This window comes from Brachycentrus maculatus, unplaced genomic scaffold, assembly GCF_059751285.1.
Source record: "Brachycentrus maculatus isolate JH-2025_06_01 unplaced genomic scaffold, ASM5975128v1 h1tg001002l, whole genome shotgun sequence".
Taxonomy (NCBI): domain Eukaryota; kingdom Metazoa; phylum Arthropoda; class Insecta; order Trichoptera; family Brachycentridae; genus Brachycentrus; species Brachycentrus maculatus.
The window spans coordinates 86,824-109,494 of NW_028281720.1; the positions used below are offsets into that span (position 1 = coordinate 86,824).

The 22,671-nt window shown below is 33.6% G+C and overlaps 1 protein-coding gene across 1 annotated transcript in view; it reads right to left on the reverse strand.

The window, feature by feature from the left end:
- Positions 1-1,458: 1,458 nt before the first annotated feature.
- The window catches only part of LOC148299664 (uncharacterized), a 33,331-nt gene continuing 12,118 nt past the window's right edge, over positions 1,459-22,671 (reverse strand). The window contains exons 6-16 of the mRNA XM_088275839.1: positions 22,552-22,654; positions 21,747-21,874; positions 20,774-21,064; positions 17,387-17,671; positions 12,067-12,554; positions 8,586-8,769; positions 6,828-7,023; positions 5,384-6,150; positions 4,216-4,408; positions 3,465-3,578; positions 1,459-1,738 (exon numbers count right to left, since the gene is read on the reverse strand). Coding sequence (XP_088131965.1) covers positions 1,671-1,738; positions 3,465-3,578; positions 4,216-4,408; positions 5,384-6,150; positions 6,828-7,023; positions 8,586-8,769; positions 12,067-12,554; positions 17,387-17,671; positions 20,774-21,064; positions 21,747-21,874; positions 22,552-22,654 — 2,817 coding nt within the window. The 3' untranslated portion in view covers positions 1,459-1,670. The remainder of the gene's footprint in view (positions 1,739-3,464; positions 3,579-4,215; positions 4,409-5,383; positions 6,151-6,827; positions 7,024-8,585; positions 8,770-12,066; positions 12,555-17,386; positions 17,672-20,773; positions 21,065-21,746; positions 21,875-22,551; positions 22,655-22,671) is intronic.

Sequence of the window (22,671 nt, forward strand, 5' to 3'; positions counted from 1 at the left end):
GGTCTAAGAGGTAATTATTTATTAGGTAGCGTATATATTTCTACTAAATTGATAAATAAAGACACTTACTAGCCTCATCATAATCCAACACTTTTTTTTAATGAGGCCAGTATTTGATCAAGCTGAATATTGTTTTCGACCCATTCACCGAACCTACGACGCACATAATGGTCATTCAGTCTATTCACGGTGAAATGGCAAAACGTACTTACTACAAATCAACTGTCAACTGTCAAATTGACAGGCTGTAGAAACAATGTTGCTTGTTTAAATACCAAAGTCAACATCAACTGTCAACTGTCAAATTGACAGGCTGTAGAAACAGTGTTGCTTGTTTAAATACCAAAGTCAACATCAACTGTCAAATTGACAGGCTGTAGAAACAATGTTGCTTGTTTAAATACAAAGTCAACATCAACTGCCAACTGTCAAATTGACAGGCTGTAGAAACAATGTTGCTTGTTTAAATACCAAAGTCAACATCAACTGTCAACTGTCAAATTGACAGGCTGTAGAAACAATGTTGCTAGTTTAAATACCAAAGTCAACATCAACTGTCAACTGTCAAATTGACAGGCTGTAGAAACAATGTTGCTTGTTTAAATACCAAAGTCAACATCAACTGTCAGCTGTCAAATTGACAGGCTGTAGAAACAATGTTGCTTGTTTAAATAACAAAGTCAACATCAACTGCCAACTGTCAAATTGACAGGCTGTAGGAACAATGTTGCTTGTTTAAATACCAAAGTCAACATCAACTGTCAGCTGTCAAATTGACAGGCTGTAGAAACAATGTTGCTTGTTTAAATACCAAAGTCAACATCAACTGTCAGCTGTCAAATTGACAGGCTGTAGAAACAATGTTGCTTGTTTAAATACCAAAGTCAACATCAACTGTCAGCTGTCAAATTGACAGGCTGTAGAAACAATGTTGCTAGTTTAAATACCAAAGTCAACATCAACTGTCAACTGTCAAATTGACAGGCTGTAGAAACAATGTTGCTTGTTTAAATACCAAAGTCAACATCAACTGTCAGCTGTCAAATTGACAGGCTGTAGAAACAATGTTGCTTGTTTAAATACCAAAGTCAACATCAACTGTCAGCTGTCAAATTGACAGGCTGTAGAAACAATGTTGCTTGTTAAATACCAAAGTCAACATTAACTGTCAACTGTCAAATTGACAGGCTGTAGAAACAATGTTGCTTGTTTAAATACCAAAGTCAACATCAACTGTCAGCTGTCAAATTGACAGGCTGTAGAAACAATGTTGCTTGTTAAATACCAAAGTCAACATTAACTGTCAACTGTCAAATTTACAGTTGACGGTTGATTTGTAGTCAGTACGTTTGATACTTTCTATGCGATATTGTGTAAAAAAATTGCTTGAAAAAAATATGGTTGAAAGGTTTCCTTATATAAAAATAAATTCAGGATATCAAAAAATAAAAGTCATTATTGCATATCGTATATTAATTTTATTTTCTTTAAATACCTTATAAAATCAACGGTACTAATTTTGTATATTAAAAGCATTGTTAAATTTGTGGTATAGTAGTATAGCACACTCCTTATCATTCGTCGTTCATTTTGTGTAATACCACTTAAAAATACTACTTTATGACTACAATTCCATCAAGTCAAATGTAGACTACATTACTAATAACAAGTTATTTAATTGATTTGAAAATCGACACATCTGCGGCTAGGAGGATGTTTTCAGGAGTACACGGCATTTCTGTAAAATAAATTAATTTTCATCTAGTAAAATAAAGATAAGAGTTTAGGTACCATAAATATTTTAATACATCATAAATGATAAAGGATAGATGACAACAGATGACAGATGATATAAGATATCGCTCACTCCTTTCAAGAACGTCATAAATCAAAATACTTGATTTTTCAGGAGATCGTTTTTAAAGTTTGAAAATATGATACAATGTATTAAAAATAAATATCAAGCAACTTACTGAACTTTTTACTGTGCAACACATCTTTTTAGGTAAAACCTGAATGTTTTTTCTGCATTTGAAAAATATTTAGTATATTTTAAAAAAATAATTATACAATACATTTTCATAAAAATGCAAAAACAATACTTTCTACCCTGTAGCGGGTAAATATTAAGATAAAAATATGCCTCTTTTGCTGGGATATAGTACATTTTCTGGGCATTCCGAAAACATGCACAACTGAAAATTGACGATTTTTGATTTATGACGTTCTTGAAAGGAGTGAGCGATATTTGATATATGAACATAATATATGAAACATGATACATGATATGTGTTATATGATTTGAGATATGTGATATGTGGTATGTGATATGTGATATGTTATATGTGATATGTTATATGAGATATGTGATATGTGGTATGTGATATGTGATATGTTTTATGTGATATGTGGTATGTGATAAGTGAAATGTTATATATGATATGTGCTTACCGCAGGGGTAGACAGAGATAATAGAACGCCATACCACTCCGTTTTTGCAAAGATTCTTCACCACTTCCACATACATGCATCCCCTCATATATACCCGTTGATTATTTCGACTCCTGACCCAGCCACTTTCAAGTATTTGACATACCTGATCGTGCCACGTTTTCCTCGGTCTTCCTCTGCTCTTTTTTCCTGAACTAAATTCACTTCATAAATTTGTTTTACAGCTCTTTCCTCACTCATTCGTTCCACATGTCCAAACCATCTCAACTCACCTTTTTAAATATATATGATATGTATATGATAGATGATATCGTAGTGAAAGTGACCAACTAACAAAACATAAAATGTTCAGGAGGGCCATTTAAGTCACTTTTGCTTGGCAAGAAAATAAACATCAATGCAGTTAGTCATTTTTAACAAGTCAATATATTATACTTCCAAGTTAAAAACCTTTTGGGATTTTTTCAGGGCAGTATTAAGCTAGTTAGATATCAAATAGTATGCACTTGGTCACTTTCTCTTGTATGACTATGATATATGATATATGATATATGATATATGATATATCGCTCACTCCTTTCAAGAACGTCATAAATCAAAAAACTTGATTTCTCAGGAGAACGTTTTTAAAGTTTAAAAATGTAATACAATGTATTAAAAATAAATATCAAGCCACTTATTGAACTTTTTACTGTGCAACAGATCTTTTTAGGTAAAACCTGAAGTTTTTTCTCCATTTGAAAAATATTTAGTATATTAAAAAAAATAATTAAACAATACCTTTTCTTCAAAATGTAAAAACAACACTTTCTGCCCTGTAGCGGGTAAATATTAAGTTTAAAATATGCCGCTTTTGCTGGGATATAGTACATTTTCTGGGCATTCCGAAAACACGCACAAGTGAAAATTGACAACTTTTGATTTATGACGTTCTTGAAAGGAGTGAGCAATATGATTTATGATTATGATATGATAGGTGATAAATGATTAAATGTCAAATGGTAGATGCTTACCTATTGTGTACCAGTGATTAGGTGGCAGTCCTGCATCAGCCTTTGCAGCATTCAAGGCCTGCCTGATGGCAAATACCACCGAGACGCTCGTATTCAGGGCTGGCTCTCCGGTGGCTAAATAAATATATTATCATCAAAATTTTTCAAAACTTGCCTTCATATAATTAACGATCAACTTAATATTGCGTTGATTTCGAGCAGTGCCCAATGCAAAATCCTAAGTGTTAGCAATCAAGATAACACCGCGTTTATATGATGCAGTGCCCTATGCACCATTAGGTGCGGTCCCTACCCTCTGGTTTGAAGAAGAAGAAAGAATATTTAACCGGTTCGGTGCCACGAGCGTGTTAACGCGCTCTCCAATTCTGTGTGCGCCAGGCCGGCCATACATCGTTTGAGCTTGTCGCAAGCCAATTTCAAATCCAATTGCAATATTTTTTAATTAGGATATATAGAAACCTCTATTAGGATGATCAAGATATTACAATTTACTAATATTATCAAAGTTACAGTCATCTTTCTAAAAGCTTTCGCATTTTTGTTGAAAAAAATCACGGCTTGCTGGGTACGGCCATATTAATTCCTTCCGGAATCGAAAGGGTGAAAAAACAGAAAATTCCAAGTATTCATAAGTATAATTTTAAAGATTACAAAAAGTAAGCATAAATGGTTATCAAATTATCGAGTGAAACGATATTTTAGGGGGATTTCAAATATCGCTCTTAGGTCATAGTAGGTTAAATGTATTTACCTTTGGAACGTAATACCCCTGAAGGGTTTGGCGCATTTCGTCTGAAGGAGACCCTCAAGTCAGCAGGGATGTCTTTCACTCCTGGAGTCTTGTAATTCCAGGTACGGTTTGTGAGTAATTCTCCAGTTTTTTCATCATACACTAATTTTTCCGAAGTCCAATATCCAAGACCCATAATGAATGCTCCCTCCACCTATCCAATCATAAAAGATAAGAATCGTTTCATTAATGTTTATAGAAATACAAGTATTTATTTTATCAGCGATGGATCATTGAACTTCCAAACCGAATTAAGAAGAGACTTTTTAAAAGAAGTCTTTATTTGATTCAGTTTTTGGATTTGAGCTAATGACGCCATAATGTGTATAATTTTGATAACGTTTTATGTTTTTTTGTTTGTTGATAAATTGACATTAAAAACTTAAGCTGGATAGATATATAAATTGATAAAAAGGAACAAATACTATCCCAATTGGGTGATCCAAAATTATTGATCACTATCAATACTCTAGATATAGATAATAAAAAAATATCTTGTATTTAACTTATATTTTTTTTGTAAAAAAATAAAAGGGCCTCAGTCTAATTCACTAGTTGTATTAGTGGTGAAACTGAAATTAATGTTTATCTTCAATTTCATCACACCAAAAAAGGGTTGATAGAATTCCTTGCTCTCTGTTCAATGTTTGTATTTGCATAGAAAAAGCAAGGGGTGAGTATTGAAAATCAACCCTATATATTGGACCCGATACTTACACATTCCAATTAAACAAAAACACCTTAAATGTTTTTATATCCTAGTGCATATCAATACAATTTTGATGTAATATATCGATATAAGAACCAGGCTGTTACATAGTTCAATTCAAAACATAAAAAAGTGACATTTGTGTATCTGTATGTATAATATATAACACTTTTATAACACTTATAACAGATTTTTCTTCCTATAAAATGAGTCGTCGTATTTACCGATACATTTTAGGAAATTTGCTAATTATCCAAACGCAAAAATATCTGAAACAGCTCAAGTAATCGAAAATCAACTATCGAATTACAGCAATACTTTTCAACAAAAAATTTAAATAAATAGGTCAATGTTGAAACTACCTTATTTAATAATATGTTCGACTCAAATAAAAGTATACTGTTTTATGAGATGAATTACCTGACCAACATCCACTTGTGGGCTAAGACTTTCTCCCGTATCTTCCAAAATATCAACCCTCAACACTTGATGATTTCCAGTCAAGAGGTCAACTTCCACTTCTGTAGCAGTCACTGCCCAAATGACATAGGGTTTGACGTCATCATTTGTCGTAAACATGTAATGGGCGCACAGATCCACCAGAGACCCGTGTGCCTTCTGCACGAGTTCAGGCCATGTCGGGTTATCCATCTCCTTCTTGATTGGCTCCAATCTGTCCAATAGCATTTGGCAAGCCTTCATCGTTGCGTAACAGCACGTCTCGCTAGCCAGGCTTCCCCCGGAGACGATTGCATTTGGTGCGGTGAAGTTGTTGTTCGGCTTGATGGAAACCATTTCAAGAGGTATTCCGAGAATGTGAGCACAAACTTGGGCCACTTTTGTGTTCAAGCCTTGACCCATTTCGATTCCCGCGTGGGACACGGCGACTGACCCGTCATCGTGGTAAATTGACACCATCGAGGAGAAATTGCCCCAAAATGAGAAGTTGTACTTGAGCGGTACAAGGCTTATACCACGCTTACGCCAAATGTTGTTTTTGTTATATTCAATTATTTCCTGTCGCCGTCTTTCGAAGTCAGATGACTTCTTCAAGTTTTCAATCAGTTCTGGTAGAGCGCTTCCATCCAGATCCATGTTTTGCATTCGTACATCCAATGGATCTCTTTCGGTTTCAATCGCAATATGTTCCATTATGTTTTCGATCATCGCTACACCTTCAGTCGTTCCTGTTGAAATTTATTAAAATGACATTATTCAATGCCTAGTACACACACATGAACGTCTTCACGAATGCAAATAGCAGACAAACCGGTATTTTCAAAATTGCAACTTGGCAATGTTTTAATTTCATATTTCTGGATTTTGTGGACAATTAACAAAAAAAAATACAACCTGGTGAAATTATATAAAGGATGCTTCATCTTTTGCAGTCATGATAAGTTGAAAAAAAAAAGAAAACCTGTGACGCCACATATGACAGAGAAAGATTGATTTTTACCACCTTGACTTATAATAACTGATAACGATCGAACTCTGCAAAATGCATGCCTGACTATATAACAATACCAAAATACAACATTTTGAGTGTGTCCAAATACTTGTTCACAAAATCTGGATTATCTCCAATTACAGGAGTTATTTTCATATTATTTTTTGACATCTCATCAAAGATGAAGAAGAATATGGAAGTCTAATGCTAATAAGCCCCGTAAATGCCCAGACTTCCATATTCTCCTTCATCTTTGATGAGATGTCAAATAATAATATACCAAAATACAGTGACAAAACGGATCGTCTGCCATATTTGTGAAAACCTTCGCCCTAGTGTAGCCCGTACAACAATTAAATTGACTTGTTTGATCATAATCTAAGATCATTCTTTATTCTTATCTTATAATTTTACCTGGAGCTCGGCATGCAGTATTAGATGCAGTGTCAGTCAAAACGCTGAATGATCCAACCGACCACATGTCAGTCTTGTAGCAATTGGGGAAGTAATGCAAGGTATAATCTGCTACTGGGTCATTATGGCAACATCCGTCATCAGCGTAATAAACATTTTTCAAATACTGAATTTTTCCTTGGTCATTTACTCCCACCTAAAAACCAACAGCTTCAAATTAGGTTTATCAGGGGTTTTATTAACATCATTATTATCTAAACGGCAGAGCTGCCAAGAAGAAAAGGACTGAGTTGGGCGTCTTTTGGCAAACTCAAATGCAAAATAAGTTGATTCTGACCTGTTTAAAAAGAAAAGTGTATGATTCCTACATACTGCCAGTGAACACATATCGCTCACTCCTTTCAAGAACGTCATAAATCAAAAAACTTGATTTTTCAGGAGAACGTTTTTAATGTTTAAAAATATAACACAATGTTTTAAAAATAAACATCAAGCCACTTATTGAACTTTTTACTGTGCAACACATCTTTTTAGGTGAAACCTGAAGGTTCTTTCTCCATTTGAAAAATATTTAGTATATTTCAAAAAATAATTAAACAATACCTCTTCTTCAAAATGCAAAAACAACACTTTATGCCCTGTATAAATATTAAGTAAAAAATATGCCGCTTTTGCTGGGATATAGTACATTTTCCGGGCATTCCGAAAACACGCACAACTGAAAATTGACGATTTTTGATTTATGACGTTCTTGAAAGGAGTTAGCGACATATGCACTAGAGACTATGGCTCTGACAAAGAGAAATGGAGAGAATCTCAAGTGCACACAGCGATCCATGGAAAGATGCTTGGGTAAAGTTTGGTGGATCAAATAAAAAATGAAGATACCAGGAAAAGAACCAAAAACGAAAATATCATGGATCGCGTGGTAAAACTCGAATGGCGATGGACAAGATATATTGCAAGACAGGACCCCACAAGATGGATCCCAAAATTTTTACGATGAAGACGACAATTGAATGACATTTCAAAATAATGTACAGTAAAATCTCGATATAACAGACCTCGTCTATGGCTTTGACAGACTCACCCTACCCCCAATTATTCCGTTATATCGAGGTTTTATTGTATTGATATCCCAACATAAAGACGTCTATTTGAGGTGATAATATAGAAGTATAGGCATTTATCGGGGCTTACGACATTTCATTGGCTGGTTAAAGTAATCATTTACCGTTCAACCCATGATTGAACACATTATTAAAATTTTGGAATCTGTATTTATTCCTGACACATCTTTACTTTTACAGCACACTGTAACACTGTAACAGCTCATTGGTGCTGATATGTATTTTAAATTAACTGTTAATTCAGCGATCCATGGAAAGATCCATGCTTGGTCTCTAGGCCTGATGAATAAAATAAAAAAAGAAGATACCAGGAAAACAACCAAAGTAGAGGATATCGTGGATCCCAAGGCAAAATTCAAATGGCAACGGACAGCACATATTGCAAGACAGGACCCCACAAGATAACCCCAAGAATTTTACGATGGAGACCTTGGGAGAACAAAAGAGGCGTCACAAGACTCTAAAGAGATGGTCCGACGACATGGTTACTGTGGGGGGTAGAAACTGGCTGCAAGCACCAACCGACCGGAGGAAATGGAATGAATGGGAAGAGGCCTATATCCAGCAGTGGAGGACAGAGGACTCATGAAGAACAAGAATATGTATTATAATTTTTTTTAAATTTTACCTCGTAATCGCTGGCATACGGAACTCTTTTTCCAATGGCAGCCATATTGGATTCCATGGACATAACAAATCGTACTGGTTTATTAAGTTTTGTGGCCGCAAGGGCACAGGCTACTGCGATCTGACTGGGCCGAGATATTTTTCCACCATAAGCGCCCCCCAGCCGACGAACAGTTATATTTATTCTAAAATAAATCATTATTAAATATTACTTTAAAATAACTTTAAAAATGTTAAATATCTACCAAATTTAAAATAAGATACAACATTTTAAGTGTGTCCAAATCTTCTTCTTCATCTTCTTGCTCAATGCTGAGCGTCGTGGTCTTCTGGAATGTCAGGCACTTGGTGCACAAGTCCTCTCCATTCTTCCCGGTCCTGGGCCAACTTGATGGCAGCGTTTAGCGAGGATCCGGTTAATTCCTTTATTTGGTCTGTCCATCTTGTTGGAGACCGTCCTCTTGCCCGCTTGCCTTCAACTGTACCTGTTACTACCAGTTTTTCAAGACTCTTCTCGTTCTTTCTGGCGATATGCCCAAAGTAGGACAGAATCCTTTTCCTGCAAGTCGTGGAGAGTCTTTCTGTCACTGACAGTTCGCGGAGAATGGAGACGTTTGTGCGTCTTGCAGTCCAAGGAATGCGCAGCATCCTCCTCCAGCACCACATTTCAAACACATCCAGCATATGTCTTTCCTTTTTCCTCAGTGTCCATGTTTCCACTCCATACAGCGCAATGGAGAATACAAGAGATTTCACTAGACGGGTTTTCGTTTTCCTCAGTATGGACCGATTTTTCCATATCTTCGCCAGACTAGACATTGCTGATTTTGCCATTCCAATTCTTCTCCGGATTTCTGCTTCACAGCCTCCATCTTTAGAAATGAGTGCACCTAAATAGATAAAGTCGTCGACTTCTTCATAATCCCTTAAAGAATTGTTCCTTATCAGGGTGCCGAATCGGTCGATGACAAGAACCTTGGTTTTACTTTTGTTTATTTGCAGTCCTAAATGCTGGCTTTCTATTTCGACTCTATGGAGGAGTTCAGCCATTTCGTCCTCATTGTTGGCTATTAGCGTTGTGTCGTCTGCGAACCTTATATTGGAGATCTTTTTGCCCCCTACTGATACGCCACCTTCCCACCCGTCTAGTACTTTCCTCATTATATATTCTCCATATATATTGAAGAGATCAGGAGACAGTATACACCCTTGTCTCACGCCTTTTTGTACTTGAAATGACTCTGAGAGGAAATTATCAACTCTTACCGATGCCAAATTTTGTACGTATAAGTTGTGAATAAGAACTATCAACTGTCTCGGTACACCCATTGCTTCCAAAACCTTCCACAGGCAATTCCAATTCACGCAGTCAAAAGCCTTTGTATAATCAATAAAGCAAAGTACGACCGGAACCTTGAACTCCCGACTTTTCTCGATTATTTGTCTTATGTTCAAGATTTGCTCACGTGTACCCTTGCCTTTGACGAATCCAGCTTGCTCAATTGAAATTTGCCAGTCGAGGTAGTGTTTTAGCCTTGCTTTTAATATGTGTAGCAATATTTTGCTGGCATGAGAGAGGAGTGAGACAGTTCGATAGTTTTCACACTTTAGCGTAGAACCCTTCTTGTGTATCGGAATAAATACAGATTCCACCCAGTCCGTTGGCCATATTCCTGATTCCCATACCGAATTACATATATCGTGCATCCTCTTAATGCCGTCATCGGTCATATTCTTTAGGAACTCAGCTTAGATTCCGTCCTTTCCAGGCGATTTGTAGGATTTGAGTTTTTTAATGGCGTTCTCTACTTCCTGGAGGATTATATGGGGTTCATCTGGATTTAAATCATTGAATTCTGCCTGGGGTTGCATACTATCATCTTTGTATAGATCCGCACAATACTCTCTCCACCTTCTGATGACTTTGTCAATTTCACAGATGGTATTTCCCTGCCTGTCCTCAATGGTCCATGTTCGAGGCTTGAACTTCTTGGCGAGTGTTTTCACTTTTTGGAACAAGTCGCGAGTGTGATTAGTGTTAGCGTGACTTTCAATATCCTCGCAAATCAAATTGATGTATCGCTCTTTATCCGCTCTGCAACTTCTTTGCACTCTTCGGTTCAGTTCGGAGTATTGGACTCTTACTTCCTGGGTAGATGTGCTCGATTTCTTAAGCTGTTTCCTCTCTTCAATTAATTTCCAGGATTCTTCGGATATCCATTGACCTCGTGTTTCCATATTTGTCCTCGGGGCTTGAGACTCTTTGATGCTTGACGCTATGATATTCTTTAGCTGTGACCATTTGTCTTCAGGATTACTAGAATTATCGTGGGAACTCTGGATCATGGATGAGAAATTTACTTGGAATTTCTTCAAGATGTCTTCAGAAGGGGTAGTTTGTTTTTTAGCCACATTTCGTTTTATATTTTTCAGCTTCATTTGTATTTCAGCAACAAGAAGTTGATGGTCAGAACCGCAGTCGGCTCCTGGTCAAATACTTGTTCACAAATCTGGATTACCTCCAATTATAGGAGTTATTTTTCTTATTATTCTTTGACATCTCAACACAGATAGAGAAGAATATGGAAGTCTTCTTTAAAAAGCTTCTTTCATCTCACCAATAGACATTTCTAGTGAAACTCTAGTTATTCAAGCACAATGTTTCGAAATTGGATCATATATATAGAACTTCCAAGAGTTTGAGTAGTGTGGTTGTTAATCATGGGTAGAATTGGTGAATGTTACTTGTGTGTAAAAAGTTCACTTAAACCAACCTATAATGGTCGGTAAGCCCCATAAACGCCCAGACTTCCCATATTGTTCTTCATCTATGTTGATATATCAAAAAATAAAATGAAAAATAACTCCTTTAATTGGAGGTAATCCAGATGTGCGAATAAGTATTTGGACACACTCAAAATGTTGTAAATAAATTATCTGGTCAAATAAGAAGCTAAAATAATAAAATGAAAAGGATATTGGAAGGCGATACTGGAATGATCATGTAAACAGAATGTCAGATGACAGACTTCCACGTATCGCCCTTCCAGAAATATCTGAAGGACGCAGACCACCAGGTAGACCTCCGAAAAGGTAGAAAGACAGCTGGGAGTCAACATCCCAAGAGCTACAGAGGAGGCACAAACAGACTAAAGCGAGTGTTTTTGCCTAGAATTTTCACTCATGAATTACATGAAATTATAGTAACTTTAAACATAAAGAGTAAATCCACTCACAAGTAGGCATAGGCTATGAAACTTATAAAGTTGAAGCCTGAGTAGGGACATGATAAACGGTGTTGCATAAGCCGTAGCCAGATTTCAGAGTCACTTGGACGTTAGGTAATTAAAAAAAAAAAAAAAGATCTTTAGGATCTAGAAAAAGAAGAAGAAGAAGAAAAGGATATGTTCTGACGTTATATTTTCTTCTTCATCTTTGTTGAGTTGTCGAAAAATAAATTTAAAATAGGATATTTATTTTACCTATTTTCTTGGATCTTCAACGCCTTCGAAATAGCATTCTGAACTCTATCCATCCACTGCGTAGCGGAAAAGACATCCAACCCATCTTCAGTAGGAATACAGATACAGGTTTGAGTTTCCATCGTATAGTGGTATTGCCCATAGAAATCAAATGATCCTTTGATGACTTTTGTTACATCAGACCCCTTTCCTTTCGGCTCAATCGTCGCATGAGTTGTCATCTTTTCTTTTAAATCAGGAGAATTCAAAGCTTGTCTCACTGTGATAACAGGACTCCTGGTATTCTTGTCTTTATAAACAATTTTGACTTTCTCTGCAGCGGTATTAGCCAATTTTTCTGTTTTGGCAACTATCATCGCGAGAGGTTGGCCAAAGTACAGGATATTTTTGCTGCAGAAAACTTCTTCATTGTTGGGATCGTCCGGTGTGAACGTGTTTGGTCCTGGTATATCCTTGGCGGTGAAAAATGCCACGACGCCTTTCATTTTCTGCAAAGAAATACCAAACATGAATAGAATATATCCACAAAAAAACATCAATCCTACAAGTTCTTAAAGAAAGCAATCACTCAAAATTAGAAACTAACATGTGGCAACCCAAATCTATGGCAACTCAAATCGAGTGAAATAACAAACACCCTACACCGAAGCCCGCAACGAGCGGAAACCCGTCACACTTCGTCGCCGCCCGTCCTCCGATCGACACGTATTTCAACTGTTCTCATATTAGAATCACACGATTATTCTTAAGTATTTCTTGATTGTAATTTTATAGAACTGAATAAATTTGTGTTAAAAGTAATCCGCTTTCATCTTGCTTCCCTTCTGATAAATTAAATTGGTATTCAACTAGAAACCACAAACATATCCCAAAGGTATAAAAATCATTTTAAAATACCCAAAGGGCGTTTGTCCACTACATGGAATTATACGGAATTTTACCATCTGGCACGTCAGTTAGCGTTTTAAAACGATGGTTGGCCATTATTGGCTTTTGCTTTTCTCCATGTTTCTTCGGATTGGACCTCTTGATCGGTGCGTGAACACGTTGCGCGTAAATTTGATCACGCTAAACTGTCATAGCCGCTTTCATTTTCAAAACTGGACTGCCGGACGGTAAAATTCAGGGTAGTGGACAAGCGCCCAAATGCAACACAAAACAGTACAACAAAATTACATATACTTAGGAATAAAAAATTTGACAGCCTCCCTTTAGAAATTATTAACATAAAAGACACAAATACCATAAAAAAGAAAATTAACAAACATATACAGACTATACACTACAAATCTAAACAAGATAACTCCCTCGTACCGCATAAAAATATATGTTTTACAGTAACATATTTTTAAAAATAATAATACTATAAACAATAAACTCAATACTATTCATGATACTATACAAAAAACAAAAAAGTCCCTCTCCAAGCACAAGAGCTCAGTCTCATTTTTGGAGAGGCTTAGGACAACTAAAATTTTAAGATTGTATTAAGTATTATGTATTATGTATTATTATGTATTATTATGTATGTATTTTTATGTATGATTGTATTATGTATGGAAATTGTTTATAGATTTGAAGTTGAATTTGTTAAACTCCATTTTTAATTTTTGTATTAAATTTTAAATCAGACACTGATTTTTTTGAGTCTACTAAGTTGTATTTTATTGTTAAAAAAACACATAAAAATTAATTATATGACAATTGTTTTAAAATGCCATAACTAGGCGAAACAATTATTTGTCTCATAATTAATTTTTGTGTTTTTTCAACAATAAAATACAACTTAGACTCAAAAAATCAGTGTTTCATTTAACATTTAATACAAAAATAATGGAAATTATATATTTTTTTTAAATACAACTAAGGTAAGTGTCTATAAAACTGACCTAGCCCCTATTGCTGACCTATTTCAAAGAAACAACAGATAATAAGACACTGGTTCAATTATTACTAATTTTTAATATTACCAACACTGCAGCCATGCTTGTGTTATGTGATGACAATGTTTTACAGTCAATATTTTGATTTTTCATATTTGAAATATCAGTTATAGTTTGGACATCTGGCAAGTAGCGCGCGCACACGGAAAATCCTTAACAGACAAGCCTAATCTTTCAAGTTTTATTTTAAAGGTGTGTTATTTTTATATGATTGATATTTACTAATATTTTACATGTGTTAGTTAGTTTAGTGTATTGAATTTACAAAAAACAAAGTATTTGTGAAATAACCATATGATTAATACAATACATTTATAAAATAAAAGTTGTCAGTATTACATTCACCCGAAATTTCATTAGTTTCCTTTACTGACCTATAGGTCAGTAATGAGTAAGACGAGAGCATTTTTAAAGTTTACATAAATTTGTGAAAATTCTTAAATACGTAAATTTCTTGCGTGCTTTGGATAGCATACAGTTTTTGGATTATGGGGGCCTAATTCTGACCTATATATTTTTGCTTGGTTTTATAATTATAATAAATAGTTTCAGCGGTCAGTAATAGAAACGAATCTAGATCAGTATTATAAACACATACTATTTCAGAAAAGGAGTTTCGTTCTGAGCCATCTTTTTGTGATTTTTCTTATGTTAAAATACAATTTATTTTTTCTTTTTTAACATAATATCAACAAAAAAAACTTTGTTTATTATCAAACATAAACTGATTCCACTATACTCGCATGAGTGATCACCTTGCCTTCATGTAAGTAACCATCGAGATAACACTGCGTCAATACAACATCAGTGCAGATGCAGTGCACCATCGGGTGCGGATAAGGGTTAGTAGAATATAAATATAAATATATATATATATATATATATATATATATATATATATATATATATATATATATATATATATATATATATATATATATATATATATATATATATATATATATATATATATATAAATATATATATATATATATATATATATATATATATATATATATAAATATATATATATATATATATATATATATATATATATATATATATATATATATATATATATATATATATATATATATATATATATATATATATATATATATATATATATAAATATATATATATATATATATATATATATATATATATATATATACATATATATATATATATATATATATATATATATATATATATATATATATATATATATATATATATATATATATATACATATATATATATATATATATATATATATATATATAATATATATATATATATATATATATATATATATATATATATATATATATATATATATGTATATACATATCAGGCACACTACCATCATGCTCTAATGTTGCACACCCAAATGAGGTTACTCCTTGTAAACCTCCAAATCCCACGATCTTAAATGTTCTAACAGCGTTTAACTTCCCGTTCCGAAGGGGATATCAATTTCTTTACTAGCGCTGTATCTATTTCCACAGTTTAACCATCGGCGGTAGATCCTCAAATTTGCACGCGTGTGAATCGTGTTCTCTGTATTTGCCAAATACGCAAGCGTTATTTGGCAAATACAGAGTGTTTTTTTTCGTTTCTAATAAGAATTATTATTAATTTAAAGTATCTACTGAAATTTCTTGGTGCAATTGCATTTTCATATTTATTTTATAAATATCTACCTTTTTACACGAATTAAATTGTCATAATTTTAATATTTACTTTACCCTAACAATGAGTGGAAATAATTGACAGATTATATGATTGAGCAACTTCTGAGCTATACGGACACTGATGTATGTATATAAGTGATGATGAATTCCATTTAGGGTTAGAAAATAAAGATTATGCTTCCGACGCCGACTCAGATAACTATATAATCCAAGAACTTGATGAATCTGACTCTAACAGCGTCAAGCCCGTAGATATGGTAGACAACAGTAGAAATGAAGAAAATTTGTTCACTTCCAAATCAGGCTACAGATGGACAGATATTCCCAAACCCAAGTCCAAACTGTTCATACAACGTAATGTCATTTTTGTATTGTTTCTCGCTATCTGATTTTTTTACCATTCTTTGTTTTTTTTTTCACCATAATATACGACAAATTAGAAACCCGCTAGTATGTACCGAGTAGTATGCTTCTCTCTCTCTCTTTCTCTCCTCACCCCCTCTCGCTTGCATCGTTTCCGGCCGAAGCGCCTAGTGTCCAGTGATGCTTAAACATTGGGTGGAATTGAATACCATTTCCGCAGAGAACTTCTTCACAACTATATTTTTTTGAAAATTATTGTTTATTGCAGAAAATTCAAATTTAAATGGAAAAAAATAGAATAACAATAGCATGATAAACATTTTGACATTAGTCGAATTTGTGAAAAACCTGTATTTTTAGCATTTTACTTGGGGTATTGCCAGTACCCCCTTCGGAACCCGCGGATTGTTTTTTTTTTTTTTTACTCTGGACAGGAAAGGTTAAGCAGTCTCTGTGTGCCAGAAGATAAAGTGGCAGAAAAGAAGAAAAAAAACTGAAAATCACCAAGGGTCTTCAAAAAATCTTCCTCGTAAAAACTAAAATAAAATGAGTCCTGTATTGTAAAGTAGGAAGGGGAATTTTTTAGGAATTGTAATAAATCCCAAAAAGGATGGTTCCGCTTTGATCAAGGTCGTGGTATGCCTGAACTGGAAGTGCCAGAAAAACAGGATACTATATAGTATACTTCAGAAGGAATCATAAAAACAATTCCAGAACCGGTGTGACTAAATGCTAGAGGAAATTATTCCATTCCAGAATTACTTATTTATAGAGAGCTTAAAAAAATACATTAACAATACATTATGTTTAACCAATATGTTTTTTTTTAATAAATAATAAATTGTCACATAAGTACTTACTTTTACATTTATTTCCATTACAAATACTTATATCTTACTCCAGTTTACATATGGTAAAATATATTAAAATATGAATTGAGTTGTCTTTTTCACTCATAGTCAGTAATAGGGGCAACAGCGGTCAGTATTATGAAATAATCCATTTCGAATAGGTCAGTATTGAATACAAAGCCTTTAACTGTTTATTGCGTGGATTTTAATATATGCACTTGACTTTTGACTATTATTTTTTTAACTTTGTAAGGATAAAACTATCCCATTAAAAAATAAAAATAAATTTAAAAAATTATCAAGCCGTTTTAATATTAAATAAATATTTTGAAAATATGGACCGGCTTAAGACAAAAACTAGGTCAGTATTATAGCCACTTACCTTATATTAAATAAATTTTTAAAAAATTAAAAAAATTAAACCATATTTTATTTGTATGTTTTTAATAATATGCAAGTTACCTACCATGGCATCCGAAGGATCAATGCTATCGATACTACCGCTTGATTCCGTCGAGAGCACAAATGCACCGTAAAGTTCTCCAGGCATGGTTGGAAGATCGTTGATGTATTTTGCTTCACCAGAGCATTGCACCAGGGCTTCTATTTTAGGCACAGGCTTGTTCAATGGCCAAACTTCTTTATTGGTATCATAGTCTTGTACTCCGCTAGATACAGCTCTTGCAATCTCTTCACCGCCAGAAAGCTCCTCATCTTTAAAAACTCCTTTTGGACTGATATGGATAATGAACTGTTGATGAAAAAGATGGAGATTGAATGATTGTAATTATTACATAATAAATATTTTGAATTAGACGAATGTGTGGCAAAATTATGTTTGATAGATGTTCGAATGATGAAATAAGGAAAGAATGTAAGGCTGAGATAAGCATTATCGATAAAATTAAGAAAGGTGTGTTGAGATGGTTTGGACATGTGGAGCGTATGAGTGAAGAAAGAACGGTTAAACAAATTTATGAGGCGAATGTAGTTGGAAAAAGAAGCAGAGGACGACCGAGGAAAACTTGGCACAATCAGGTATGTCAAATACTTGAAAGCGGCCGGGTCAGGAGTCGTAATAATCGTCGGGTATGTATGAGGAGATGCATGAATGTAGAAGAGGCAAAGAATGTTTGCAAGGACAGAGTGGTGTGGCGTTCGATTCTCTCTGCCTACCCCTGCGGGAAGCGGCGTGATGGTTAGTTAGTTTTTTGAATATTTTGATTTGTGATATTTTTCGAATTGATTGTTGTCATAGAGCCATCGAATTGAATTACGACTTTTTTTAAAAGAAGTCATTACTTAATTTGGTTTTGGGATTCGATTATTCAAAGCTTATCACTCAAATTAGTACATAAATATTGCGTATCACAAATTTAGTCAAATATATGGTATTAGGAGCTAGAATCTCCTTATATATTTGACCAAACGACATTAAAAACACAAGCTGAATAAATATAAACCGAGAAAAACTAAAGAATACCATCCAAATCAGGTAATCCGAAAAGTATCAGCTACCTATTCATTCATTCATTCAAACCCTCATCCGCACCCGATGTGCATAGGGCACTTCATCATATAAATACAGTGTTATCTCAATCGTTAACACATGAATGAAAAGTGCCAGCCCTCCACTTCAGGTACCAGTCCAGGGTAATATTGAATAAATATTAATAATAATAAAATAATAAAACCCTTATCCGCACCCCAATGGTGCATAGGGTACTGCGTCATATAAACGCAGTGTTATCTTGATGGTTTACACATGAAGGAAAGATCAGCCCTCCGATTCAGGTACCAGTCCAGGGTAATATTGAATAAATATGACTGTGAAAAAATCACTTATATTTATTTTACCCCCCTTGGGAATCGAACCCGGGACCTCCAGAACGGTAGCCGAGCGTGCTGACCATTACACTACGGAGGCGGAAAAATATTAGAGTGAAAAAATCACTTTTTATCATTAAAAACATAACCTGAAGACATATAAACTGAGAAAAACTAACGAATACCATCCACATCTAGTAACCGAAAATGTAACAGCTACCCATTAGTGACATGTTAAGTTTTTTAACCTATAGATATGTCACAACGATTAGGGTATAAGTAAAATTTTAATCTGAGGGTGTCAAATATAATGTATAGAAAAATACCATGATTTTTCAGTATTTTTTTTTCTTTACAAAATGACACTGTTTTTGATCTACAATTTCTCTAAAAATCCTGAATTCTGCATGGAAAATCCTGAGATGAAGATCATCAGCAAAATCAAAATTTACAAAACTTGTGTGCAACCCATCATGATGTATGGGATTGAAAGTAGAGCGGACACAGTTTTTTTTTTTTTTTTTTTTTATTTATTTCTTAAGTTAGCTTATATTAAAACTAATATAAACTATTATATACATTTACATCATCTTTATATATTTACATTTCCTTACAGTAACTTAGACATTTATTTTTAAATTCTTTCAGACATTTTTCATTCTTCATACATTCAGGCATCTCATCATACATTTTTAAACCCTTATACATCAAGCAATTTTGCGACTCAGCTCTTTTTAATAATGGTAGTCTTATTTTATCCTTTTGTCTAGTAGCATATTCATGACAATTTTTGTTTAAGACAACTTTATCCTTAAAATATTTTGGTAATTTATCGTGAAAAAATTTATGTATAAATATCAACATATTAAATTTAAGTCTTCTTCTTACAGATAACCATTTTAGTTCATCTCTCATTTTTTTTACATTGCTATATTTATTTTTCCTAAGAACTATTCTCATCGCTTTATTTTGTATAATTTCTAGTTTATTTAAATTTCCTTCGTTTGCTAAAAATAATATTGTTGAGCAGTAATCTAAATGTCGAAGAATGATTGTTTTGTAAATTAGTTCTGCAGTATCTTTATTTAATTTATTCCTTAATCTACTAAGGAAAAATATTTTTTTTAATATTTTTTTATTAACGTGTTCAAAATTTGCATTTAATGTCAATTTTGAATCTAGTATTATGCCCAAATATTTCATTTCATCAACCTTTTCTATGGTTGATGGTTCAGTTGGTACAAAAAACACGCTTAGAGTGTCACGCTGGCAAGAGTCTACGAGACAGAATAAGCAACGCTAAGATAAGGGAAATATGCGAGATCCAAGATGTCGTTAGGTGGGGAAACGAGACAATGGAAGAGTATGTTAGGAGATTGGAACCATATAAGAGATGGATCGACAGCTGGGAATCGATATCGCAGGAGGCAAGTTCCTTTTCAAAACAGGCCACAAGGCCTACACCAAAAAGAAGAAGAAGAAGAATTTCTTTAAATACTTTCTAAATTTTTGAAAACATTACTATGTATCCTTGGCACTCTAACAATGTATCATTTCATTTCTGCACTAGACCTTCTTCCTTCACTCTACCTATACCTTTATCAATATATTTTTTATATACATTTTATAAATACCTTAAAACTAACTAACCATCACGCCGCTTCTCTGCAGGGATAGGCAGAGAGAATAGAACGCCACACCACTCTGTCTTTGCAAACATTCTTCGCCTCTTCCACGTTCTTGCATCTCCTCATACATACCCGCCGATTGTTACGACTCCTAACCTGACCACTTTCAAGTATTTGGCATACCTGATCGTGCCATGTTTTTCTCGGTCTTCCTCTGCTTCAAAACAAAATTAAACGATGTATGATAGGTGTTCGAATAGTGAGATAAGGAAGGAATGCAAAGCTGAGATAAGCATTATCGATAAAATTAAGAAAGGTGTGTTGAGATGGTTTGGACATGTAGAACGAATGAGTGATGAAAGAACGGTAAAACAAATTTATGAGGCGAATGTAAATACCTTATAAAAGAGATTAGTCGCCAATTTCTTCCTATATAGTGGAGATGGTTCTGGAGGTGCCACATCTGGTTCAATTTCATCCCACAATGTCTTCAAAACAAGTTGCAAATTATTTTTATCAAAAATGTCCTTTCCTTCGGCACATTTCTCTGCCTTCCATGCGTGTGTGAATTTCGGATTGATTCCACCATAAACGATGTTCATCTTACTAACTTTTTTTTTATCATCAGAAAATTGAAGAAAGAATGCTGCGTTCACATGAGCATGGGCATTTTGAGCTCGTGGCATAATCTGTAAAGTACGAACAATTAAAAAAACTAACACTCTCCATCATTCATTCACTTATCATTCATTATTCACTTTGTGTAATACCAAAGATGAATGGTAAGGAGAGGTTATATTACCAAACCACCAAGTTAAAAATGCTTTTAATATATAAAATATTAAGAAAACTATATCAGTTTGGCATTAACCTGTCCGGGAGCGAGTTTTTGCCTACAAAACTGTATCTGAGGAGAGAGATTTTTTGCCTATTTTTTTTTTACTTTTATAATTTTACGTCATGGTCGATGCTAGAAGCAACATATTTTCTTGAATAAAAAAAAATATTTACACCAATATCAAAATTATCAAAATGTTGATTTATCACATTTTAACATGTTTTTATATAAATCAAGTCATAAATCATGTTTTGTATCAGCCGTACATGTACGGCCATACTCCCAGACAGGTTAACTTTGTGGAATAACATGACGATTTAAACAAAAAACAAACACTTGCATAAAACCAATTTTTTGAGTTTATTAATGTAACATGTCTAGTTTTGAGAACTACAGATTTTCTTAAAACTAGTAGTGTTTACATTAATAAACTCCAAAATATAGTCTAACAAGTGTTTTATTTTTATATTAAAAGAAAACTAAATGTAAGATAATTGATTTAGCATTCACAATAAATTTATCAGATTTTTTACCTTAAAACTATGGAAGACATCACTTTCTTTAATCGGCGGTAAATTGATTTGTATTATTATACATCCTTTCATATCCGTTTCCAGAAAAGTTAGCATAGATATATTTAAACGTTTTCCTGTTTTGTCACCTTAAATTAAAAATCATTTTGGTTTCCATAGTTTTGTATGTAATACCTACCATGAAAGGAATCACAATATAACACTCTCCTTATCGTTCATCATTCTTTGTGTAATACCACTTTAAAAAATATTACACAAGTATATCTATGGTCCCTACGTAAAATACTCTATCTGCAAATCTGTTTACAGGGGAGAGCTTAGAAGATTTTTAAAATGAATTTTTTTTTATTAATACTTATACGGTTTTATCCGAAATTCTAAACTAGTATTATACATTCAAAAACATATAAAATAATGTATTTAATCATTTTAAAACTTTATGCTTTGTCAAAATTAAGCAGTTATCCTTTTAGGAGTTCAGTTTATTTCGCAAATTTGAATAGATAGCGTCTTATACGCCTGAAAACTAGGCGTAATTTATTTTATATATTTTTTTGTTTGTTCATATTTGTAGATAACGGTCAGTTGATAACATACACCAAATATCTCAAAATTGACAAAAATGTAGTTAGAGCACTTTACGTAGGGCACATCGATATATTACATAAGTACGATGAATGATAATGATGAATCGATATATTACATAAGTACGATGAATGATAATGAGAGTGTTATATTACCTTACCACTAAGTTGACAATGCTTTTAATATACAAAATATGAATCACAATATTTTGAATACATACTGATGATCATCGAAGCTCCAATTGCTTCGAATAAAACAAAAATATCTGACTGGAATTCCCTGTGTTGGTGTTTTATCATCAAGTTTCCTGCCAGAGACCCAATCTGAAAGTTAAATAATT